The 26,984-nt window shown below is 45.7% G+C and overlaps 1 protein-coding gene across 2 annotated transcripts in view; it reads right to left on the bottom strand.

The window, feature by feature from the left end:
• The window catches only part of LETM2 (leucine zipper and EF-hand containing transmembrane protein 2), a 35,851-nt gene extending 10,305 nt beyond the window's left edge, over positions 1-25,546 (bottom strand). For both annotated transcript variants that reach the window (XM_040346233.1, XM_040346232.1), the window contains exons 1-7: positions 25,443-25,546; positions 19,345-19,414; positions 13,229-13,613; positions 9,484-9,627; positions 6,867-7,007; positions 6,576-6,779; positions 2,936-3,055 (exon numbers count right to left, since the gene is read on the bottom strand). In XM_040346233.1, the coding sequence (XP_040202167.1) occupies positions 2,936-3,055; positions 6,576-6,779; positions 6,867-7,007; positions 9,484-9,627; positions 13,229-13,613; positions 19,345-19,391 (1,041 nt within the window). In that variant the 5' untranslated portion in view covers positions 19,392-19,414; positions 25,443-25,546. The remainder of the gene's footprint in view (positions 1-2,935; positions 3,056-6,575; positions 6,780-6,866; positions 7,008-9,483; positions 9,628-13,228; positions 13,614-19,344; positions 19,415-25,442) is intronic.
• Positions 25,547-26,984: the final 1,438 nt, after the last annotated feature.

The raw sequence follows: 26,984 nt of genomic DNA, 5'->3' as shown, positions 1-26,984 counted from the left end.
CTCAAAACTTCAGTGGAAAAAAAGCATGCTTAAACTTCACTATTTTTAATACTCATGCTGCTAGCATTAGTAAATAGACAGGAAAGTATATCACATTTACTGGTTTTAAACTTTTTTTTTACATTTCCTTAGCAGCTTGCTATGGGGGCACCCAAGCCAATCCGCTGCCGTGTCTCCATTCAGACACAAAGCTGTGGCTCGGCCCCACTTCCTCTCTCTCCTCATTGGCTCAATGACTTTGACAGCATTGGGAGCCAATGCCGCCCGCTGTGTGTCTCAGTCAATCAGGAAGGAGTCCCGGACAGCCAAGTCCCTCGTTCAAGATCGAGATGGGACTCAGGTGCCTACTCAGGTGCCTATCCTAATGCATAGAATGCATTAACCACTTGCCGCCCGCCAATGACAGATTGACGGCGGCAAAGTGGTTGTAGAATCCTCACTGGACGTCATATGACGTCCTCAGGATTCTAAGCCGCTGCGCGCCCCCGGGGGCGCGCATCGCGGCGATTGTTGTTGCAGGGTGTCAGTCTGACACCCCGCAACACCGATCAAAGGTAAAGAGTCTCTCACGGAGACTCTTTACCACGTGATCAGCCATGTCCAATCACGGCTGATCACGATGTAAATAGGAAAAGCCGGTAATCGGCTTTTCCTTACTCGCGTCTGTCAGACGCGAGTAGAGGAGAGCCGATCGGCTGCTCCTGTGACAGGGGGGGTTTGTGCTGATCGATCATCAGCACAGCCCCCCCGAGGATGCCCACTGGACCACCAGGGATGGCCATATATACCACCATAAATAAAAAATAAAGGATGCCACCCTAGACCACCAGGGAAGAGGAAGACACAGAAAATGGATGCCAATCAGTGCCGCAATGAATGCCAATCAGTGCCCACAATGGGCATCACTGAGTGGCAGGCATTGTTTGGCACTGATTGGCATCCATTAGTACAACACATACAATAGTGCCCATCCGTGCCACCTATCAGTGCCCATCCATGCCGCCTATCAGTGCCCGTCCGTGCCGCCTATCCGTGCCCAGCCGTGCCGCCTATCCGTGCCCAGCCGTGCCGCCTATCCGTGCCGCCGATCAGTGCCCATCCGTGCCGCCCATCAGTGCCACCTCATCGGTGCCCATCAGTGCCGCCTTATCAGTGCCCATCAGTGCAGTACCATCAGTGCCCATCAGTGAAGGAGAAAACGTACTTATTTACAATGTTTTATAACAGAAACAAAAAAAAAAACGTTTTTTTTTCAAAATTTTCGGTCATTTTTTTATTTTTTTTGCAGAAAATAAATATCCCAGAGGTGATCAAATACCACCAAAAGAAAGCTCTATTTGTGGGTACAAAATGATAAAAATTTAGTTTGGGTACAGTGTAGCATCACCACGCAATTGTCATTCAAAGTGCAACAGCGCTGAAAGCTAACAATTGCTCTGGGCGGGAAGGTGTATAAGTGCCCTGTATGGAAGTGGTTAAAATAAAAAACCTTCGGCCTTTAGAACCATTTTAAATTAAGAGACTAAACCAGCGTTTCTGAATCAAAGCGCTATTTGGGTTCCCCAGGGTGCTGCAAGCATGGAGTCCAGTTTGCCCTGGATTAGCATCACGAGTTGCCGTGGCACTATAACAACCAATGACGCACAGAACAATTCATTGCCATGGTGTGGGGGCCTACCCACACCATGGGAATTCAGGGGACTGTGTGGTGATGGGGGGGGGGGGAACCTCTGATGTAAAGGGAGGCGTCCGTTTCATTTTAACAAGTTGGTTATGTGCATCGTCCCATGCTCAGGTTTCCCATTATAAAGTGATGTTACCTTTCTTTTCCATTTTAGACTGGGGTGCCTTGAGATTTTGCACTTCTAAAGGGTGCTGTGACTGATAAAAAGACCATTAACCACTTCCCGCCGCATGTAGATATACGTCGGCAGAATGGCACATTGGCGTACCTGTATGTCCCTGCCTAGATGTGGGTCGGGGGTCCGATCGGGACCCCCCCCCCCTTCGCTACATGCGGCGGTCGGATTCCCGCGGGGAGCGATCCGGGACGACGGCGCGGCTATTCGTTTATTGCCGCTCCGTCGCAATCGCTCCCCTGAGCTGAAGAACGGGGAGAGCCGTATGTAAACACGGCTTCCCCGTGCTTCACTGTGGCGGCTGTATCGATCGAGTGATCCCTTTTATAGGGAGACTCGATCGATTATGTCAGTCCTACAGCCACACCCCCCTACAGTTGTAAACACACACTAGGTGAACCCTAACCCCTACAGCGCCCCCCTGTGGTTAACTCCCAAACTGCAACTGTCATTTTCACAATAAACAATGCAATTTAAATGCATTTTTTTCTGTGAAAATTACAATGGTCCCAAAAATGTGTCAAAATTGTCCGAAGTGTCCGCCATAATGTCGCAGTCATGAAAAAAAATTACTGATCGCGCCATTAGTAATAAAAAAAAAATAATAATAAAACTATCCCCTATTTTGTAAACGCTATAAATTTTGCGCAAACCAATCGATAAACGCTTATTGCGATTTTTTTTTACCAAAAATAGGTAGAAGAATACGTATCGGCCTAAACGGAGGGAAAAAAAAAATTTTTATATATGTTTTTGGGGGATATTTATTATAGCAAAAAGTAAAAAATATTGCATTTTTTTCAAAATTGTCGCTCTATTTTTGTTTATAGCGCAAAAAATAAAAACCGCAGAGGTGATCAAATACCACCAAAAGAAAGCTCTATTTGTGGGGAAAAAAGGACGCCAATTTTGATTGGGAACCACGTCGCACGACCGCGCAATTGTCTGTTAAAGCAACGCAGTGCCGAATTGTAAAAACCCCTTGGGTCATTTAGCAGCATATTGGTCCGGTCCTTAAGTGGTTAAAGTAGTTACAATGGGTAACGCAGCTTGTCCGTCCTTCAGTAGCATTATACCTGCTTCATCTGTTCTTTGAGCTGTTCCTCCGTCAGACCAAGTGAGCGCATTCCTCGGGTCCTGCTGGCCCCCTGAAGCTCAGCCACATTCAGATTGTCCACTCCTTCCTTTGCTATCATCTGCACACCAGAAGGAAAAAAAAAAAAAAAACTTCGCTGATCTGAATAATGTTAATAAGTGAACTATTATAGAAACATGCTTTATTTAAGTGGATTCTCGGTTTACGAGTAACGTTGTTAACAAGCATTTTGAAAGACAAGCAACTTTTCAACATAAATTCTGACTCGGTTTTGCCAGAGCCGAGCAGAGCTGTTCAGAAATGTTCAGAAATACTCAGTTCCCGGGTGTTTCCAGGCCTTTCCGAGGTCAGCCGAGCTATCCTCAGGCATTTCTGAGTGTTTCCAAAGCTCTCCGGTGCCCCCCCACCTCTGGCCACATGCGGTATTGCATGCCACTGAAGTCAATGTGGAATAAATTATGTTCGTTTCCATTGACTTCTATGGAGAAACTCGCTTTGATATGCGAGTGCTTTGGATTACGAGAATTCTCCTGGAACGGATTATGCTCGTAATCCGAGGTTCCACTGTATTTGTAACTACAAGAACAGACATCGAACTCCATGATCTCAATGTGAGCTGATGAATCTCTAGCTTTTATACCCCATAGCATAGATAAAGTCATTTAAATTCGACCAGTTCATGTTAAAATGCCCAAATTTCAATCAGTGTATGGTCAGCTTAACAGTCTAAGCAGGAAGCAGTGAACACAAATGCTGGATTAAGAGGGAAAACTCACCCAAACTCTACCGCTATATAGTATAGTTGGTGTGTACAGGGCAGTCTTAATGCATGGGGGTACGCGGGGGGCCCCATAATAATTGTGTATTACATTATACTTGCCAACTGTCCCAGATTTGCTGGTATGGCCATGTCCTGGGCAGCATCCCATAACCTGTACTGTGCCCTCCTGACTCCCCTTGTACTGTGGGCTTCTGCCCCCCCCCCCCCCCCATACTGTGCCCTGTGTATTGATTACCCTTTGATTTATGGCATGTTTTCTTATTGTTTAAAATATATTTTATGGAAAGTACTAATATATATGTTTAATTCAATCAACCATTAATACAGTACTTTAATTATTGAGAGTAGGGGTGTAAATTGGGGTAGGCTGGTAGGGGTCCCAGTGCATTACTTTGCCCAGGGGCCCATGATACCATTAAGATGGCCCTGGGTGTGTAGAGTAGTCTTCGGTACTCTGGCTAATTAAAGTGGACGTTCACCCAAAAACTCAATTTTTAACATTAGATTGAGGCTCATTTTGGGAAGCAGAATCGGGTGTTTTTTTAAAAATCGAAGCAGTACTTACCGTTTTAGAGATAGATCTTCTCCGCCGCTTCCAGGTATGGGCTGCGGGACTGGGCGTTCCTATTTGATTGACAGGCTTCCGACGGTTACATACAGCGCGTCACAATTTTCGGAAAGTAGCCGAACGTCGGTGCGCAGGCGCCGTATAGAGCCGCACCGACGTTTGGCTTCTTTCGGCTACTCGTGACGCGATGTATGCGACCGTCGGAAGGCTGTCAATCAAATAGGAATGCCCAGTCCCGAAGACCATACCCGGAAGCGGCGGAGAAGATTTTTAAAACGGTAAGTACCGCTTCGATTTAAAAATAAAAACCCGATTCCGCTTCCCAAAATGAGCCTCAATCCAATGTTAAAAATAGTTTTTCGGGTGAACTCCTGCTTTAAGCTCACAAATGATCCATAGAAAGTACAGGCCGGCAACTCGACAGCTTCTCTATAGAAAATATTTATTGAAGTATTACAGCAGTAACATCATCCAAAAAGGCTGACATGTTTCGGCTTTGGGCCTTCATCAAAATCATAAACTTCTCCTCTGTGAAATCAGAGCCAACGCACACCCTATTTAAGCTACTGGAGGTAAAGCTGGGTCTTTAGGCCTGAGGCCGAAATGTGTCAGAATTTTTGGAAGATGTTACTGCTGTAATGCTTTAATAAACACTTTCTACAGAGAAGCTGTCGAGTTGCTGGCCTGTACTGTCTTTGGAACAAATGCTCGATTGCCAGCTGCAGCGCTAATCTGTGTATTCTGACAGCAGAGGAGTCCCGATGCTGTTAGAATACAATAGCGCAACAGGGAGAATGCTCCATCCACCTATATTGTGTAAATGGGGTAATCAATTCAGTTTCTTTCATTCAGCCTAGCCAGCTAAGCTGTAAGAGGTTGCGATGCTGGAGTGAGGGCCTGGAAGGGAAATCAGTGTACAGAGTGACAGTAACAAGCAGTCTATAGAGAAGCATTCTGGAGAAGGACAGGCCTGGTGAAGAAGGACAAGCCTGGAGGTGAAGGCAGTGTGGAGAAGGACAAGCCTGGAGGTGAAGGCATTGTGGAGAAGTACAAGCCTGGAGGTGAAGGCAGTGTGAAGAAGGACAAGCCTGGAGGTGAAGGCAGTGTGAAGGACAGGCCTGGAGGTGAAGGCAGTGTGAAGAAGGACAAGCCTGGAGGTGAAGGCAGTGTGAAGGACAGGCCTGGAGATGAAGGCAGTGTGAAGGACAGGCCTGGAGATGAAGGCAGTGTGGTGAAGGACAAGCCTGGAGATGAAGGCAGTGTGGAGAAGGACAAGCCTGGAGGTGAAGGCAGTGTGAAGAAGGACAGGCCCGGAGGTGAAGGCAGTGTGAAGGACAGGCCCGGAGGTGAAGGCAGTGTGGAGAAGGACAAGCCTGGAGGTGAAGGCAGTGTGGAGAAGGACAAGCCTGGAGGTGAAGGCACTGTGGAGAAGTACAAGCCTGGAGGTGAAGGCACTGTGGAGAAGTACAAGCCTGGAGGTGAAGGCACTGTGGAGAAAGACAAGCCTGGAGCTGAAGGCAGTGTGGAGAAGGACAAGCCTGGAGCTGAAGGCAGTGTGGAGAAGTACAAGCCTGGAGGTGAAGGCATTGTGGAGAAGTACAAGCCTGGAGGTGAAGGCAGTGTGAAGAAGGACAGGCCTGGAGGTGAAGGCAGTGTGAAGAAGGACAGGCCTGGAGATGAAGGCAGTGTGGAGAAGTACAAGCCTGGAGGTGAAGGCATTGTGGAGAAGTACAAGCCTGGAGGTGAAGGCAGTGTGAAGAAGGACAGGCCTGGAGGTGAAGGCAGTGTGAAGAAGGACAGGCCTGGAGATGAAGGCAGTGTGGAGAAGGACAAGCCTGGAGGTGAAGGCAGTGTGAAGAAGGACAGGCCCGGAGGTGAAGGCAGTGTGAAGGACAGGCCCGGAGGTGAAGGCAGTGTGGAGAAGGACAAGCCTGGAGCTGAAGGCAGTGTGGAGAAGGACAAGCCTGGAGATGAAGGCAGCGGGGAGGAAGGCAAGCCTGGAGGTAAAGGCAGTGTGGAGGAAGGACAGGCCTGGAGGTGAAGGCAGTGTGAAGAAGGACAGGCCTGGAGGTGAAGGCAGTGGGGGAGGACAGGCTGGAGATAAAGGTAGTGTAGAGTGCGAGTCTGGAGATGAAAGCAGTGTACAGAGTTAATAGGAGCCAGTGTATAGAGAGAAGGTCTGGAGACAGAAAGCAGCATGTACAATCTGCAGGAAAAAAAATAAGCAATGTGAGCGTGTAAAGCAAACAGATGACAGTCCCCTGAGCTCACCTCATCATCTGCCCGTATGGACCGGAGCGCCATAAGCAGCTGAAACCGTAGTAAGTTATTGGTGCCAATTGGTGGCAGTTCAAGCAGCCGACAAAGAGCTGCCAGCTGAGACCTTTCCAGGTGCTCAAGAGTCAGTTCATCCTCAAATAGCTTGGAGAATCGAACGATTTCCTGGTTGGAGGGCTGTGCTCCACTGACCCGTACCTAAAAAACGAGAAGACATGTTGGTCAGGTTTATTTTTTCTATACAAAATGTAACAATTCCGCATCCTATTGAAAGACAAATCAAACCTGCTGAACATAAGATGAGAATTGCTGCTGTCCATCTCCCCCGGTCTCTGCCTTGTTCCTCCGCGCCATCTCCGAGATTGTCTCCTGAAGGAACTTGGCTATTTCCAGTTTGGCTCCGAGTCTCTTCTTGAACTTTTCCTCCTGAACAATATCCATACCAAAAAAGACAGACAGACAGTCACATAAAGGAAATCTTCCATCGCAATATTGAGAAACGGAGAAGATGGTACAGGCAGCAGAGAAGACTAAAGTACTGATTGGTAAATGTGGGAACCGATATCATTTACTCAACATTCACTCTGCTGAAGTCAGATCATTACAAGATGGATTTTAAATTTGGATGTATTGCTGCAGTTAAAAATTAGAACTAATACTGCACTTTTAGCGATTTTGTGCATTTTTCCAGCCGTTTTGATGTACATATGCATACAGTGCTATTCAAGTATTCTGGAGCTTTGGCGGTGTTTGCATTAGCCAATAGAGGAAACTATCATCTTGGATTCAGTTTCACTCCATAATTGGGGCCTATGTTTACATTTTGATGCCTGCTACGTACCCCCTGTGAAATAAAGAGTGTACTTCCTGGTCAATGATGCAACGGCAACCAGCAGGGATTAAACCAGCCATAGATGGTTCAAATCTCAGCCGGTTCAGCAATGTCCATGTATGGGCAGGCTGAATGTACCCAAATCGATCAACTTGAGGACAATCAGCTTGTTGGATTTTACAAGCGATAATTGCTAGTAGCTATTATAGCCACTAGCAGCAAGTACCATGTTCTCCTGGCAGATAGGGCCCCCCCACTAGGAGAACACAATGGCCTGGATTCACGTAGCACTTACGCCGGCGTATCTCGAGATACGCCGCGTAAGTGTCAATGTGTGCCGTCGTATCTGTGCGCCGTGCCCACAGAACGAGATACGCCTGAAAATAGGCTTCCTACGACCGACGCAAGTTTCCTACGCCGTCGTATCGTGGGCGCATATTTACGCTGGCCGCAAGGGGCGCTCCCATTGATTTACGATTCGAATATGCAAATTATTATTATTAAACAGGATTTATATAGAGCCAACAGTTTGCGCAGTGCTTTACATCAGGGAAGACAGTACAGTCACAATACAAATCGAGTGAGTGAGTGTGTGAGATACGCCGATTCATGAACATACTTGCGCCCGGCGCATTAATATATGCGCTTTACGTAAGGCTTACGTCCAGCGTATAGTTATTCCCCATCTATGGAGGCACAACTCATGCAAAGGTATGGACCAGGGAACAGTCGTCGTATTTTACGTAGTAGTACGTGAATATGGATGGGCGTAGGTTACGTTCACGTCGTAGGCAGTGATTCGACGTATCTTAGGGAGTATTTTTTATGTGACTCTGAGCATGCGCACTTCGATGCGTCCACGGGACGGCGCATGCGCCGTTCGTTCCATCATTTGCATGGGGTCACGCTTCATTTAAATGGATCACGCCCACTTCCACCTACTTTGAATTAGGCTGGCTTACGCCTACAAATTTACGTTACGCCGGCGCAACATTGGGAGCAAGTGCTTTGTGAATACTGTGCTCGCCGCTCTGCGCTACGTCGGTGTATCGTATACTCGACACGCTACGCTGGTACAACTATGCGCCGCTGTATGTGAATCCGGCCCAATGGCTCCACAGGAAGGATCACCAGGCTGTGGTTGCAGGAAAGAAAATTTCTCCATCTACGGTCAGAATAAGACATGAACTTACTGAACATTAGACCCCAGTTAGAAAGTGGCACAGAAATGACTTTTCTGCCCAACAAAATAAATAACCGGAATTTTGCTTTATTTGCACTTAGGCAGACTTTGACATCAAAAAGTAAAAAATGGCAAACAGGCTCCCATTGAACATTTTGTTCAACTGTATAAGGCTTATATTCCCAAACCTCCACTGATCAAGTAAGACCCCTTTCACACTGAGCCATCCATTTGTTTCTACAAAGTTGGGAGCATGAATATGTCCAAAATGTCTTGGTATGCCGACACCTTAAGGAGTTTCCTTCAATGGAACCAAGGAGCCATGTCCAACCCCTGAAATACAACCCCACACTATAATCCCCCCCCACAAAGCTTGGTCCAGAAAGACATGGATAAGCGAGTTTGGGATGGAGGAACTTGACTGGCATGCACAGAGTCCTGACATCAACCCGATAGAACACCTTTGGGATGAATTAGAGTGGAGACTGCGAGCCAGGCCTTCTCGTCTACCTCAGTGCCTGACCTCACAAATGCGCTTCTGGAAGAAAGGTCAAACATTCCCATAGACACACTCCTAAACCTTGTGTACAGCCTTCCCAGAAGAGTTGAAGCTGTTATAGCTTCAAAGGGTGGGCCAACTCAATATTGAACCCTACGGACTATAACTGGGATGCCATTAAAAGTTCATATGCCCCAATACTTTTGGTAATATAATGTATATTGGGTGGACCTGATCAGATGGCACATCCTATACAGCCATACTTTTAGACGCTCCCTTTTAGGATTAAAAGCCCTCTTGTCCTTTTGTAACTGTATCTAAGCATTCAGAATATGAAGAGGACATGACACCTCTTGGTCAATGTATTTGTTGCTCAAGTCTAACTGACCTTTTTGGATTCTGTCTCGAAGGTAGATGGTAACATTTCCGGGAAGAGCTTCAGAAAGACCGGCAGAAGAAACTCCATGAAAGGGACAATGACAAATACCATAAACGGAACCAGTCGGAAGAGATCTGCACAAGTCCTCATCAGCTATAAAAAAATAAAAATAAATAAAAATTAATGTAACATACAATCAGGGACTTTACAATTTATTAAAGCGGACCTTCAGTCATGTTTTCAACTGTTCATCTATTAAATCTTCTGCCCTTGTTATTTTAACTTTGGATAGTAAAATATTTTTTTTCTGCCAGTAAATACCTTATACAGCCCACTTCCTGTTTGTCTGGTAAAAAGCCTAGGCTTAGGACATCATGCACAGCTCTCTCTCTGACTCTAGTGCAGTGGTTCTCAACCTGGGGGTCAAATGATGATTTGCCAGGGGTCACCAAATCCTGGGCTGTTCCTGAAGCCCGCACCACTCTCCCAGCCTTTCTGCAGCTGCCCAGCAGGGCTGTCTCTGGAGCCTGTGGCCACCCAGCTGGGCTGTTTCTGGAGCCCACGGCCACCCACTCAGCCTCTTCGCAGCTGCCCATTCAGTTCACAGCATGGCTGGGGGGCACAGACTAGAGGTCCGCTGACTGGTGAGGATTGTGAGGTGGGAGGGGCTGGAGGAGACCCCATCTCCTGATTTAAGCATAGGTGTCACTGCTACGAGACGCCACAAAGTCGGAGACACAGCGAGTAACACTACCTGCGATTATAGTTGCCATTAAAAGTCCCCACTACAGTTCTTAGATCAGCAGATAACCTTAATAAAGAGCACCTAAGTTGGCTGATCAGAACTCCCCCCAGCATTGCCACTCATCCCATTACCCCTCACCAAGGAGTAAGAGAAGGAATAAAAATAGAGACTACATAGAAGAGAGAGGAAAAGAGGGGAAGGAAGAAAGAAAAAAGGGAGAGAAAGAATAAGAGAAAAAACAAGAAAGATGGCTAGAGAGAGGGATGGGGGAAAAAACAATAAATTAGGATAGCGAGAGATAAAAAGGGAAAGAAAGGAGAACAACGAGAGTGGTACATCCTAAAATGTACCATATGAGGTTTTAATACTGTACGAGTGGAGGGGACTCAGGGAGCGCTAAATTTTCGTGGGTTAGGGGTGCAAATGACTTTTCTTGCCTTGGGTGCTGGCAACGCACGCTGCGAAAATTTTACTGTTAGGGGTCCCCACAACTTGGGAAATTGTATCAAGGGGTCACGGCACTAAAAGGTTGAGAACCACTGCTCTAGTGAGAGTTTGCCAGGAAGGGAGGGGGGTGAGTCATAAGAGGGCCAATGAGACAGTGTGCCTCTGTGTAAATCCAAGCAGTGAAAAGGCAGCAGCGTTAAGATTATATTGGCATATAGCAGAGATGAGTAGCAACTCGCAGCCATCAGATTAGCAAGGCAAAAAGAGTCCCTAAATGCCCGCTACAATCTAATCCACAGTTCTGCCTTTTGCACAATCTAGATGCTTAGCTGACTGTCAACACCACATGAGTCAAACTTTTTAGGTGGTAATTGTCATTTTTCAATGAGGGCTCGTTCACACCATACGTGCATGAAAACTGAAGGGAACCAATGGAAAACTGCGCAGATTTCACTTCCAGAGACATCAGTTTACCTCATTTTCATGTACATTGACATTAGTTTTCATGTGCATCAGTTATGTGCCCTATTCTTTATCCCCTATGGGCTAAGGATTCAGGGAGCTCTGCAAGAATCAATTTATAACTAAAAACGCAGTCAGTTGGATGAGGAGAAAATTCTGGACAGCCGCACTCAAAATGAATGCCTTTATTAAAAAGAGGTAATTATCCAAAAAATGCAAGCCACAGCGAACAACGAAATACAGGAGCCGACGCATTTCACACTTGCTTATTCATAGCTTTGAGTAAGGAATAAGCACTTTTGAAAGTGTGAAACGCGTCAGCTCCTGTATTCCGTTGTTTGCTGTGGCTTGCATTTTTTGGATTACCTCCTCTTTTTAACCACTTCAGCCCCGGACCATTTTGCTGGTCAATGACCGGCCCACTTTTTGCGATTCGGCACTGCATTTCAAACAAAATTGGCATCCTTTTTTTCCCCCACAAATAGAGCTTTCTTTTGGTGGTATTTGATCACCTATGCAGATTTTTATTTTTTGAGCAATAAACAAAAATAGAGCGACAATTTAAAAAAAAAAAAAAAAAAAAAAAAAGAAAAGAAGAATAAATTTCCCTTAAAAATATATAAAAACAATTTTTTTCCCTCAGTTTAGGCCGATACGTATTCTTCTACATATTTTTTTGAAAAAAGAAAAGTCGCAATAAGAGTTTGATTGGTTTGCGGAAAAATTATAGCGTCTACAAAATAGGGGCATTTTTATTAATATATATTTTTTTTTTTACTAGCAATGGCGGCGATCAGCGGTACTGCGACCTTATGGCGGACACTTTTGACACGTTTTTGGGACCATTGGCATTTTTATAGCGGTCAGTGCTATAAAAATGCATTGATTACTGTAAAAATGACACTGGCAAGGAAGGGGCGAGGAAGGGGTTAATTATGTTCCCTAGTGTTCTAACTGAAGGGGGGGTGGGAATGACTAGGGGAAAAGACAGATCACTGTTCATACATTGTATGAACAGACAATTAGGGCTGCAACTAACGATTATTTTCATAATCGATTAGTTGGCCGATTATTGTTTCGATTAATCGGATAATGGCCTTAAAAAAAAAAAAAAGTTTGGGCCAATTTGTTGTTGGGCAGAATACAAAACACAAATTGCCGCAAAAACACATTACACGCTTTTCTGCAGCTTCTCCATTGAAATATATTGAACAAAAAATAAATAAAAAATAGCACCGTTTTGCGTTAAAAAGTCCTTGCCCTTTCCAAATACGCAGCAGCTGAAAAAAAACGCGTGAACGCGTCCCATAGGAAAACATGTAAATGAACTGTAGTGTGTTTCTGCAAAAAGCACCAAAAAACAGAGGTGTGACCCCGGCCTGAGATGTTTAGTAACATAATGGGGTTAAAAAAACAAAAAAAATTTTTAACCCCATTATGTTACTGGCCGATTAATCGATTATGAAATTAATCGATTACAATTTTCATAATCGATTCGTTGTTTCGGCCCTACAGACGATCAGTCATTTCTCCCCCTGACAGGACCGGGAGCTGTGCGTTTACACACACAGCTCCCGGTTCTCGCTCTGCAACGAGCGATCGCGCATGCCCGGTGGTGATCGCGACATGACGTATTGCTACGTGATCTCGCGCAGCTGAGCCGACCTGCGGCTGGTCGGCTAGTGGTTAATAAAGGCATTGATTTTGAGTGCGGCTGTCCAGAATTTTCTCCTCACCCAATTGCCTGCATCTGCTGTTCCTATTCTGAGGAGAGTTACATTTCCAGACACACTTCCTAGAGCGGCATCCTTCTTCCCTTTGCTCCTGGACTTTGTAAAAACGCAGTCAGGTTCATTTTAAACTATAAATACAACATAGCGTTGGTTTCTACAATAAAAAAAAACTAAAAACACACACACACACACACACACACACACACACACACACACACACACACACTTTCTCCCACAGCAGATTAAAAGTGTGGTGGGTGCAATAGGTTGTTCTGGACCAAACAAGAGGCTTGTCTTTCAAATACTTCCATACAATCGAGTCCATTTTATATAAATACACTTTTGGAGGATCATCATAAGAACCTACCCTTCTCCTTTCTCGCCTGCTCAGCACCTGCCCATGTAACAGCCTCCAAACGATTCGAGCCGCCGTTTGGGTGTCAATCCAGAGCAGTCGGAAGCCATGATAAAAGTGTTTAATTTCATCCACCACCCTCTGGCCCAATGACTTGCGCACGATTTGCGGAGCTTTTTCTGGCTCTGTGGTAGGAGGTGTTGGGGTAGGAGGATCCGGCGGAGGTAAATTCTGGAGTCGTAACACAGATGTGTGGTAATTCCGGTCACATGTGGAGAGGTAGGGCAAAGGGAAGGACGCCCGGCAGCTTGATATGGGAGGTAACCAGCTATTTTGGTTGAAGGATATGGAGGTGTAGAGAGGGCAGCATTTCTTCTGCAATACAAGACAGGAGACCCTGTGGAATTAAAAAGGAGACCAATGAGATTGTTTATAGTGTAGGGCTCATCAATAAATAAGGAATATATGATCTCATCAATAAATAAGGAATATATGATCTGAAGTAGCAGAATTCAGAACGTTTTTTCAACAAATAGTCAAATCACCATAGCCAGCTCCGTCCCGTCACTATTTCTATTCTATCCTCTATAGCAGGGATATGCAATTAGCGGACCTCCAGCTGTTGCAGAACTACAAGTCCCATGAGGCATAGCAATTCTCTGACAGCCACAAGCATGACACCCAGAGGCATGATGGGACTTGTAGTTTTGCAACAGCTGGAGGTCCGCCAATTTCTTATCCCTGCTCTATAGCATGGGTCTTCAAACTATGGCCCTCCAGTTGTTCAGGAACTACAATTCTCATCATGCCTAGTCATGTCTGTGAATGTCAGTGTGTTACAATGCCTCATGGGATGTGTAGTTCTACAACAGCTGGAGGGCCGTAGTTTGAGGATCCCTGCTCTATAGTTTCTTCTTGCAATAGCAAAGCAAAATATGGAAAAAATTGCCATAAAAGATGGAAGCAGCCTCTGATCTCCTGCCAAGGAAACCCCTCAGAATCCTCACAGGAAAATAATTGGATGTCATGCCACTGTCCACCAATAGCAAGTTACTTAGGTTTTGGACTAGTGGATGAGTGTAGACAAGTGTAAACATATCACTGTACCAGATAGAGCATTTAGGCTGCTTTCACACTGGGGCGGGCGGGTGCCGACGGAAAAACGCTGCTAGTTTTATCAGTGCTTTACCGTCATTTTAGCAGCGCTATTCGGCCACTAGTGGGACTCTTTTAACCCCCACTAGCGGCCGAATAAAGGGTTAAATGCGCCCGTGTAGTGCTGCTGGCGCTTTGGCAGCGGTGCCCATTTATTTCAACGGTGCATACACCGCTCCTTCACTGCCCCAAAGATGCTGCTCACAGGACATATTTTAAAGTCCTGCCAGCGCAGCACCCCAGTGTGAGAGCACTCTGGCTTTTACACTGGGGATGCAGGGGAGCCGTTTTTCATGCGCTTTTTTTTTTTGTCCAAAAGCACCTGAAAAAATGTGCAGTGTGGAAGGGGTAAGTTGTTGTAAAGGCAGAAGTTTTTTTACCTAGTCCATTGACATTTCCTGTAATTTGATAACCGTCTTCCCATACGGGAGGTATAAGCAGACAGATGTATTGAAAGTCTGCAGGAGCTTGACATTGCACCCATGATATGCTGACTGCGGGTGAAATGTGCTGTAAGCTCATAATAAAGATAAGAATGCATCCTTTTTACATGGCAAAAAATAAATAAAAAAAATAGCATTTCTTTTTTAAGTACTTATACTTGGCCTTTAAAATTAGATCGAACAGTTGAGCCCATGATTTAAAAATAGATCCAACAGTTGAAACCAGGATTAAAAAAAAAAAAAAAAAAAAAAACTGTTGAACCATGGATTTAAAGCGGGGGTTCACCCCCAAAAAATGTTTTAACATTACATTCAGCCAAGTTGTCATAATGAAAATCGGCTGTTTTTTTTACTTTATCCCCGTACATACCGTATTTTCACCGGAGCTTCCGGGTATGTCTCTTCTGCGGGACTGGGCGTTCCCATCTGATTGACAGGCTTCCGACCGTCGCATACAGCACATCACGAGTTGCTGAAAGAAGCCGAACGTCGCTGCGGCTGCGACGTTCGGCTTCTTTCGGCAACTCATGACGCGCAGTATGCGACGGTGGGAAGCCTGTCAATCAATTAGGAACGCCCAGTCCCGCAGAAGACATACCCGTAAGCGGCGGTGAAAATACGGTATGTACGGGAAAAAAAAAACAAAAAAAAAAACAGCCGATTGTCATTATGACAACTCGGCTGAATGTAATGTTAAACAATTTATTTTTTGGGTGAACCTCCACTTTAAAAATAGATCACACAGTTGAGCCCAGGATTTTAACCACTTGCTTACTGGGCATTTAAACCTTCCTTCTGCCCAGACCAGTTTTCAGCGCTAATGCACTTTGAATGACAACTGCGCAGTCATACAACACTGTACCCAAATTACATTTTTATACTTTTTCCCCATAAATAGATCTTTCTTTTAGTGGTATTTGATCATCTTTGCATTTTTCTTTTTTTTTTTTACAAAAAATAAGACTGAATAAAAACAAAAACATTTTTTTTATATTTTGTTATAAAATTTTGCAAACAGGTAATTTTTCTCCTTCATTCATGTATGCTGATGAGGCTGCACTGATGGACACCGATGGGCTGCAAGGGTGGGCACCGATAGGTGACACTGAGAGGTGGCACTGGTGGGTACTGAGAAGTGGCACTGGTAGGTTACACTGCTAGGCGGCACTGATTGGTACCACTCGTGGGCATTGATAGGTGGCACTGGCGGGCACAGATGAAGCAAATGTGCCTCCTCCCTCTTCGGGACCATTGTCCCTTGCACATAAGCTGGTGATCAGCTGTCAGCGCGAAAAAAAAAAAATATATATATATATATATATATATATATATATATATATATATATATATATATATATATATATATATATATATATATATATATATATTAATATATATATATTATATATAAATATATATATATATATATATTACAGAGCTTTTGTTTACATCACATGATCAGCTGTCATTGGCTGACAGTCTGTGATCACCCGAGTCTCAGTGATCACAGCTGGACGTCTATTGACGGTCTCCCGGAAATTCAGGTCCGCGCTGTAGCCATCATTCAGCTATAGCATGGGTGCCAAGTGGTTAAAGTAGATTTAATTAAAGGAGTTGAGCGCAGACGTTATCTATTATAACCTGGAATATTACAAGGCATATGAAAAAAAAAACAAAAAAAAACACGACATTAACCTTTTTCCCTAAAATGATAAGGGTGTTATTTTATGTGCCCATGTTGTATACAAATAGAGCCTAGCAGAGTTCAGCATTCTTTGTTATACTTTCAGTATAGCCCAGAAACAGTTCTTCCCCTGAATTGCCTTCATCAGCTTCTTCCTCCTAAAAGGAGCCATCTATGTTCAGAACCAGGATCAGCATCCACCTCCTGCTCTTTGATGCTGGTTCAGAGACATCATTTTGTAAATGCTGGTACCTGTGCAACCACTTGTCGCCTGGGGCAATTTTTACATTTTTCACATACATGTTATTGCAATTTTTAGGTCACGTGATATTTGTGCAAATTTTCAGAGAAAAAAATAAATACACTTAAAGCGGGGGTTCACCCTTAGAGGGCAATTTTCCCCCTTAGATTCCTGCTCGTTTTTACTAGGGGAATCGGCTATTTATTTTAAAATATGTGCAGTACTTACCCGTTTACGAGATGCATCTTCTCCGTCGCTTCCGGGTATGGGCTTCGGGAATGGGCGTTCCTTCTTGATTGACAGGCTTCCGAGAGGCTTCCGACGGTCGCATCCATCGCGTCACGATTTTCCGAAAGAAGCCGAACGTCGGTGCGCAGGCGCAGTATAGAGCCGCACCGACGTTCGGCTTCTTTCGGCTACGAGTGACGCGACGGATGCGACCGTCGGAAGCCTCTCGGAAGGCTGTCACTCAAGAAGGAACGCCCGCTCCCGAAGACCCATACCCGGAAGTGACGGAAGAAGATGCAGCTCGAAAACGGGTAAGTACTGCTCATATTTTAATACAAATAGCCGATTCCCCTAGACCGAACGAGCAGGAAGGGGATAAAAATTTTTTTTTTACAAATGGGTGAACTCCCGCTTTAACAACACTCCTTGTGATAGCTTTGGGCAGGAAAATGTACTCTATTAGATCCCTGATCCCTTCTCTGCCCTCCAAGCCGTCTGATTTTCTGGCTGTACTTCCCAGTGAAAGACAGCGCTAAACTAGCAGTGATAATATCCTCGTCGCTTCAGGCTTCATTCACATATACACATAATATTCAAGCAGCAAGCAATTAAAAGGGGAACTTTAGTCTCCCTTCATTTGGCTCCCATCATGCCCCCTTTCTGGTGCATGTGCAGATGTGCCAAGGGGCTCTGCCTGGCCTTTAGGCCCTGGCAGAGCCCTTTGTCACATCTTCGCAAGCGCTGGGAATTTTACGCACATGCGCAGACAATGCAAGTTTGGGACATTCATGACAGCCCCATCTTTGTGCATGCGTGGGAGCCTGTGCCAGTGCGCAAATGTGCTTCAGGGCTCTGCAATGACCCAAGAGGAGGGGGGGGCAAAATTAAAGTCAATTAAGAATGAAGCTTTCCCTTAGGCCCCTTTCACATTGGGCAGTGGAGGTGCGGTGACAGTATAGCAGCGCTATTTTTAGCGCCGATATACTGTCGTATTTGATAGAGAAAATTCCTGGACTGCCGCACTCCTTGAAACGATATCTTTATTCAGCAAAAAAAATTCAAAAAACACAAAACAACCAAAAACAGTGCAGTCAAATTGGCTACGACTAAGCATCGAAAGATGTGAAACATGTCAGCCACCCTTTTCCTTTTGTCCACCTGTCCTTTTTGACTGCACTGTTATTGGTTGTTTTGTGTTTTTGAATTTTTTTTGCTGAATAAAGACATTGTTTCAAGGAGTGCGGCAGTCCAGGAATTTTCTCTATCTAATGCACCTGTGCACAGCCAGCACCCTTTTTGGTTCAGTGGGACGGAAGCATAGCAGAGGGATCAGCAGTTTTCAGAGCGGTATTTTCTTTCACTTTATATACCGTCGTATTTACCGCGATATTCGGGCACTAGCGGTGCGGTTTTAACCCCCGCTAGTGGCCGAAAAAGGGTTAATACCTCCCGCAAGGCGCATTGCGGACGGTATTACCGCGGTTTTCCATTGATTTCAATGGGAAGGCGCGGTATAGGAGCGGTAAACACCCCGCTCCTATACCGCTCCAAATATGCGGCTAGCAGGACTTTTGGAGCGTCCTGCTAGCGCACCGCTTCAGTGTGAAAGCCTTCGGGCTTTCACATTGAAGCCTGCAGGGAATGATTTTTTCATGCGGTATAGCAGCGCATATTTTAGCGCTGTACCGCATGAAACGCCTCAATGTGAAAGGGGCCTTAAAGCGGTGGTTCCCCCTTAAAAACAACTTTTTTTTATTCCACTGCCCCCCCACATTACAATCGAATTAAGGCTCTTATTATTTTTTTGCTGCTGTACATACCTTGATACAGCATCTTCACCCGTGCATCCGGGTTGCGAGTCCCGCAGGAGTGGGCGTTCCTCACATGCTGTTGATTGACGTTTTGCCCAAAAACGAGCTCTCCCCCTGTCGCGTAAACCGCGTCACGATTGGCGAAAGGAGCCGAACGGCGATGCGCAGTATAGCACCGACTCGCCGTTCGGCTCCTTTCGCGTGACGCGGCTTACGCGACAGGGGAGAGCTCGTTTTTGGGCAAAACGTCAATCAACAGCCTGTGAGGAACGCCCACTCCCCCGGGACTCGCAACCCGGATGCACGGGTGAAGATGCTGTATCAAGGTATGTACAGCAGCAAAAAAATAATAAGAGCCTTAATTCGATTGTAATGTGGGGGGGCAGTGGAATAAAAAAAAGTTGTTTTTAAGGGGGAACCACCGCTTTAAGCTTTTTGGAAAAATGCTACTGCTGTTGTTTATAGTGCATTGAACATTTATGCACACTTGTAAAGTTAGTGAAAGGTCCACTTTAGGTTTAAAAATATTGCTATATTTATAACGTTTCTTTTTTTTTATAGCTTACCGAGATCGGAGAGCAGGTAAAACAACACTGCAAGTGTAAGTTGCCATGTCTTCTGAAAGCACCTTAAAAGCTGCAAAGACAAAAAAAAAAATAAGTAATTTTTTAGTTCCACCCTATAAATTACTACATAATTCACACTTTTGTGACATCCCTTTATATACAAATTATTATATTGAGATTTTAGGTGGAAAGTAGTGGCCAGACCTGTGGGAGGGACCATACAAAGCACTGGGAGCCTAACACATAAAAACTAAAATAATAAAAAAAGTGTACAACAGGTTCATTTCTTACAATCAATTGAACGGATGTTTGGAATGTCAAAAAAAAAAAAAGAAAAAATAAGAAAAACGTTAAAAGCAGAGCCTAGGACCACCTTCAAAAATCCATTGATGGTCACCTAAATCATTCCTACTTACTCGGACCTGAACACAGGACCGATTACAGAACATTTCCATTATAATTTATAGAACGAGAATATTATAACTAACCTTACATGGCCAGTGTAAATAATCAGAACACGATCACAACAATTACAATCTCTACAGATATCGACTTTTTAACAAACTAAACAAATCCCAAAAAACGCGCTATTAAGCCCAAATTTGCTGAGATTTATTTATAGATTTCGGTGGTAACCATTATCCTTGGTGATGTCCCCTATGTCACACTTTGTCTTCCAAATTTTTTTATCAATTTGTCCCCAATGAATGCAATTAAAACACCATTCTATTACACACCCTTGAAGCACATAATAGTACTTTTAACATAGCATGGTAATAATTGAACAATATCAGTTTTATTACACTCCATAAACCCTGATCACAACACCATAAAGGCTGCACCATGACCTGACCATTGGACAGGATAAAACAATCCTATTATGTTCTATAGAGACACTGAAAATGAAAACCACAGGATATAATCATAATACAATTCTATTATACTTTATACAGACATACGTGTTACATCCAGTATGACCACCATGTAGGTCAGTATACAGTATAATAGAATTGTATTATGATTATATCCTGTGGTTCTCAAGGTTGAGAAAAGGCTGGTATAGAATATAATACATTTGTATTATGATCATGTACTATACATGATCATAATACAAATTTATTATACTCTATACCAGCCTTTTCTCAACCTTTTTAAACATGGAAGAACCCCTGCTAATAATTACTGGTACATTAGCATGATGGATAGAGGGAAGAATGCTCCTTACATTTGTGGTTAATGGAAATATTCCCCTCTTACAGTGAATCTAAATGTCACCCCCCTTTTAAAATAACAAACATGTTATACTTACCTGCTCTGTGCAATGGTTTTGCACAGAGCAGCCCTGATCCTCTTCTTTTCGGGAAACCTCGCCGGTGCTCCTGGCTCCTCCTCCCTTCTGAGAACCCCCATAGCAAGTCGATTGCTATGGAGGCTCACATGTGGACACACTCCTGAGCCTCGCTGTATGCATCCATTGACACAGACAGCATGACTTGGCCTACTCCCTTGTCACCTGCTGTGATTGAGAGCAGCAGGTGCCAATGGCTCCTGCCACTGTCTCTGAGCCAATAAAAGGGAGAGAGCAGAGAGCCTCTGTCCTCGTGCACATCGCTGGATCGGGATCAGGCAAGTATAGAAGAGGCAGGGGGGGGGGGGGAATTACCTGGAAGGCAGAAATGGCTCAGTGTTCAAGAAACCCATAGAAACATCTTAAAAGGGTTGTAAGGTGAAAAACCCTTTTGTGCTGCAGCAACCCCACCCCCCATTCTGTGTGTCAATGGACGCAGTAGCAGGGCTTTTGGCAATATAGTATTGTATATAAGTGTTTTCCAATAACATGTCTGATTCCGCAGGTCCGATCGGGATCCCCCCGCTACATGCGGCGGTCGGATTCCCTCGGGGAGCGATCCGGGACGACGGCGCTATTAGTTTATAGCCGCTCCGTCGCGATCGCTCCCCAGAGCTGAAGAACGGGGAGAGCCGTATGTAAACACGGCTTCCCCGTGCTTCACTGTGGCGCTGCATCGATCGAGTGATCCCTTTTATAGGGAGACTCGATCGATGACGTCAGTCCTACAGCCACACCCCCCTACAGTTGTAAACACACACTAGGTGAACACTAAATCCTACAGCGCCCCCTGTGTTTAACTCCCAAACTGCAACTGTCATTTTCACAATAAACAATGCAATTTAAATGCATTTTTTGCTGTGAAAATGACAATAGTCCCAAAAATGTGTCAAAATTGTCCGAAGTGTCCGCCATAATGTCGCAGTAACAAAAAAAAAAAAAAAAAATCGCTGATCGCCACCATTAGTAGTAAAAAAAATAAAAAAATAATAAAAATGCAATAAAACTATCCCCTATTTTGTAAACGCTATAAATTTTGCGCAAACCAATCGATAAACGCTTATTGCGATTTTTTTTACCAAAAATAGGTAGAAGAATACTTATCGGCCTAAACTGAGGAAATTTTTTGTTTATATATATATATATATATATATATATATATATATATATATATATATATATATATATATTTTTGGGGGATATTTATTATAGCAAAAAGTAAAAAATATTGCATTTTTTTCAAAATTGTCGCTCTATTTTTGTTTATATCGCAAAAAATAAAAAACGCAGAGGTGATCAAATACCACCAAAAGAAAGCTCTATTTGTGGGGAAAAAAGGACGCCAATTTTGTTTGGGAGCCACGTCGCACGACCGCGCAATTGTCTGTTAAAGCAACGCAGTGCCGAATTGTGGTTAAGCTTCAACAATAAATTGATAGAAAACAGCATTTTTGATTGCACACCATTGGGTAATAGAAGTCAGCACAACTTCCCCTCATTTACTAACTTCTGGAGCAACTGCACTTGCAAAAGTGGAAGGTGGGGGGGGGGGGGGGGTTGACGTCATGATCTCCACTTCGTCCAGAGAACACTTTACATTTATTGAGATAAAGCAAAGTGTTCTCTGAATGGTACCTGTGCCAAGTGAGTGACCTCCTGTATTCACAATGCAGGGCAGCCGCTTGGCATGGAGTAGTGATATCCAATACAGTGATTTCCAGCTTCCAGGGGGATTCCACAGGTATAGCACATACATACTTACATTAATACAGGCTGGAACAATATAACTATGGAAAAATTGTCATTACCTAAAGTGGGAGGGGGGGGGATTGCAAACAGACTGTGCAGAGCGTCCGACCTCCTGTGTTCAGGATGAATCAGTCTGGTCACTCAGCACAGGATCTGGAAGCCAGTCACTGGGTAAGGATGAGCTCCGACGTGATTGCACTGCCCACATGCAGAGACCGCCAGGAAGTCGGCACTGCGCTAATCACAGGCAGGGAGACATTTCCTAAACTCTGCAGCCGTGCATCGAGACAATGTCTCCCTGCCTGTGATTAGCGCAGTGCCGACTTCCTGGCCGGGGCTCTGCACGTGGGCTGTGCGATCACGCCGAAGCTCATCCTTAGTCACTGGAGTAATGATGTCTGCTTTAGTGATTTCCAGCGGTATTGCTCAGGTATGATCTATACATCGAAACATTGATCCAAGCTGGTCCAATACATTGCCGGACTGGCCTACCGGGATATTGGGAAAATTCCCGGTAGGCCGGCTGCTGTGAGGGCAGCGGCGCCTGAAAAAAATATGGCTGCGGCCGGGCTGACTTGCAACTGTGCATGCGCCAGCTCAGTTCCGAAGCTAGCCGTGCTCGGGAAAACCCGTACACGCTCCGCAACTTCCGGAAAGGCAGGCGCATGTGCAGTGACACGATGCCGGTGAGATTTTTAAAAATAAAGCAGTACCGCGCTGCTCAGTGAGTTCTCATCTGGAGCGCGTGTGCCTCTTCCTATGCCCCCCCCCCAGGCTGACCTGCTGTGCACCCCCCCACAGCCTCCGACCTCCTGCCCCCCCCTGCAGCCTCTGACCTCCTCCTGTCCACCCCCACGCAGCCTCTGACCTCCTGTCCACCACCCCCACGCAGCCTCTGACCTCCCCCGTACCATCCGCAGCCTCGGACCTCCCCCATAACATCCGCAGCCTCGGACCTCCCCCGTACCACCCGCAGCCTCGGACCTCCCCCGTAACATCCGCAGCCTCGGACCTCCCCCATACCATCCGCAGCCTCTGACCTCCCCCGTACCATCCGCAGCCTCGGACCTCCCCCGTACCATCCGCAGCCTCGGACCTCCCCCGTACCATCCGCAGCCTCGGACCTCCCCCGTACCATCCGCAGCCTCGGACCTCCCCCGTACCATCCGCAGCCTCGGACCTCCCCCGTACCATCCGCAGCCTCGGACCTCCCCCGTACCATCCGCAGCCTCGGACCTCCCCCGTACCATCCGCAGCCTCTGACCTCCCCCGTACCATCCGCAGCCTCTGACCTCCCCCGTACCATCCGCAGCCTCTGACCTCCCCCGTACCATCCGCAGCCTCTGACCTCCCCCGTACCACCCGCAGCCTCTGACCTCCCCCGTACCACCCGCAGCCTCTGACCTCCCCCGTACCATCCGCAGCCTCTGACCTCCCCCGTACCATCCGCAGCCTCTGACCTCCCCCGTACCACCCGCAGCCTCTGACCTCCCCCGTACCATCCGCAGCCTCTGACCTCCCCCGTACCACCCGCAGCCTCTGACCTCCCCCGTACCACCCGCAGCCTCTGACCTCCCCCGTACCATCTGCAGCCTCTGACCTCCCCCGTACCATCCGCAGCCTCTGACCTCCCCCGTACCATCCGCAGCCTCTGACCTCCCCCGTACCACCCGCAGCCTCTGACCTCCCCCGTACCATCCGCAGCCTCTGACCTCTCATGTACCATCCGCAGCCTCTGACCTCTCCTGTACCATCCGCAGCCTCGGACCTCCCCTGTACCATCCGCAGCCTCGGACCTCCCCTGTACCATCCGCAGCCTCGGACCTCCCCTGTACCATCCGCAGCCTCGGACCTCCCGCGTACCATCCGCAGCCTCTGACCATCTCTTGAGGAGTCAAGAATGGGAGCGCCGCCAGGATGGGGGTCATGGGAGAAGTCAGACATGTATGGACTGTGGAGAGGAGACTACAGGAAAACCAGAGCCACTAAGCTGGAGCCGACTGACTGATCCCTGCACAGTGCACCTGAGAGGAGGTCAGTGACAGTGCCACCAGGTCAGTCTAAGGGGGGGGGGGGGTCACTGATATAAAGGTTCCCCCTTATATTAGTAAACCCATTTACTTTAGTGTTTTCTTTCTGCAGAAGGTAGTCTCTGGCCAGCAGACTCCTCCCTGCATTCCCAGAGTTCCCCTTTACATCATAGTCTACAGGATTCCATCTTACAGTGCAAGCGGGATCACTGATGTAAAGGGGAATGCAGTGGACTGATATAGGGGGGTCTCTGGTCACCAGTGCCCACCCCCCCCCCCCCCCCCTTATATCAGAGTTCCCACTTAGATCACGATCTGCAATGTTCTCCTTTATGTCAGAGTTCCCTTGCACTGTAAAGGGGAACACTGCAGACTCCTGATGTAAGGGGGAACACTGTGCTGGGTAATATTAATCTGACCTTCATGTAAATGGATAAATATGTTTTTTTTTTTAACTTTTGTTTAAAGTAAACACATTGCTAATAGCTTTAGCTACGTGTTTTTAGCTTAAACATTGACATTGGCACTGAAAACTGCAATTTTAGGCACATTTGTTTTGCAGTACTTCATTAAAAGGCAACAATAATAAGTGGCTGTAAAGAGGCTGCAGGGGATTAGCAGCACCAAGACATAACAAAGGATAAAACAAAGGAAAGCTACATTGTATAAAATAAAACCAGAAGGTGATTGTTTATAATGCTGATAAGAAAGGAAGCCTGCAGTGATGATGGGAAGTACAGATCATTGAGATCTATGGAGATCAGAGTAACTCTGGCTGCCCATAGAGGTGTATAGAGGGGTGAGCCCACTATGGGGGTCCCTGCCAGCCTCCAGATACAACCCCCAGCACGCTCTGGCAGCCAGACACTGAAGGACATGCTGAGCCTTCTAGTCCCCCAGCAGCCTCTGTGTATGCCCGGATGGTAGAATATCAGATCAGTCATTACGATCCCTGCTCTCTCCATACTCACCAGGGTCTTCTATCCTCTTCCTGCCTGGGCCACAAGCATCAACAAACAAGTCACCGGCAGACCCAGCTCAGCCAATCACAGCAGAAGAAGCTGCTACCCTGCCTCTTCCTACACCAATCGCGAGGCACGTGGGCGGGGCATTTCTTCCATTGGTTCCACACATAGGAGGCGGTGGGAGGGACGAGACGGACTCCAAAAACCCACAACTGCCCCGGCTTCAGCGCTGCATCTGCGCATGCGCCCTGGGAGGCAGCATGCCCCGCCTTAGCTTCTCCCTGTCTGTGGGTTATTATAGTAACCAGTAATAATGGCTACAGATTGAAAACCTTCAGCGTTTTTTTTAGTTTATCCACTTCAGCTGCAGTCCATTTCTGTAACAATCAGTATTTTTTGCTGGAAAAATGTCTAAGAACCCAAAAACATAAAAATAATATATATATATATATATATATATATATATATATTTTTTTTTTTTTTTAAAGGGTCCTGAAGAATAAATTGGTGGGTTTTTCAATTTTTTTTATGTATTTGGTATTTGCACAGCGTTTTTTTTAAATGCAATTTATGGAGAAAAATAAAAAAAATTGAATGTTAATGTGAAAAACACAATACATACACATTTTTTTTTTCCTGTAAAATTTAATAGATGACGCCAAGTGAATAGGTACCAAACATGTTATGTTTGAAAATTAGGCACATCGGTGCAACAGCGTCGAATGATGTAAATTTTACTATCCATAGGGCGTTTTTACCATCCACTTTAAAAGCCTTTACAGGTTGCCACTTTAGATTTAGGCTCCATTCACATCTCCACGTTCCGATTCGCGGGATGGAATCGGCATTATTGTGCTCCCGAATTCGCAATAGTGGCAAATCGTGGGATGCCCGTGTGTCCCTGGAGCGTTGCCTCGCGATTCCAATAGCGCCCCAAACGCTGCACGATTTTCCCACAATTCGTTGGGCGACAATTGCGGTAAAAACAATTGCGGTAAAAACACCTGAACAGAATCACGGGAAGCCTGTCGCCCAAAAGAGGTACAGGAGCTTATTTTTGGCGATGGGCGTCCCCATACGCGGAGATGTGAACAGAGCCCTAGGGTCCTTTTGCACAGGCGCTCCGTATGTCTGTTTTTACTCCATTCGTTGGCGGATGAAAAATGGAAATACATGTATGTCTATGGGCTAGCGGACATTAGCGGATGAAAATTCGCTGACATTCGCCTCCGTTAAGGTTTTTTTTTAGACGAAAACCCTATTTTTTTCTCAATAGAGTTTCTTATTTTTCAACAGATGCATGTAATGTTGTGTCGCTCATGTGTAAGATGAAGCACATGACGTCATGCGCTTTATTTTACGCACGCGCAGTATCAAGGTGTTTTTAAAAATTGTGATTCTGGAATGGTGACCCAAGCAGCACAGAGGAAGGACAAAATAGGCAAATAGGAAAATAAATCACAAATATAAATAAGAAGTATGATTGTCCTTTTTAATAGTGCAGTCTGGTGTCAGTCTGTTAGCTTGGGGAAGGCATGGGAGGGAGGA

The sequence above is a fragment of the Rana temporaria genome, chromosome 3, assembly GCF_905171775.1.
Source record: "Rana temporaria chromosome 3, aRanTem1.1, whole genome shotgun sequence".
Classification (NCBI taxonomy): Eukaryota; Metazoa; Chordata; class Amphibia; order Anura; family Ranidae; genus Rana; species Rana temporaria.
This window is presented reverse-complemented; position numbering and strand designations above follow the sequence as displayed.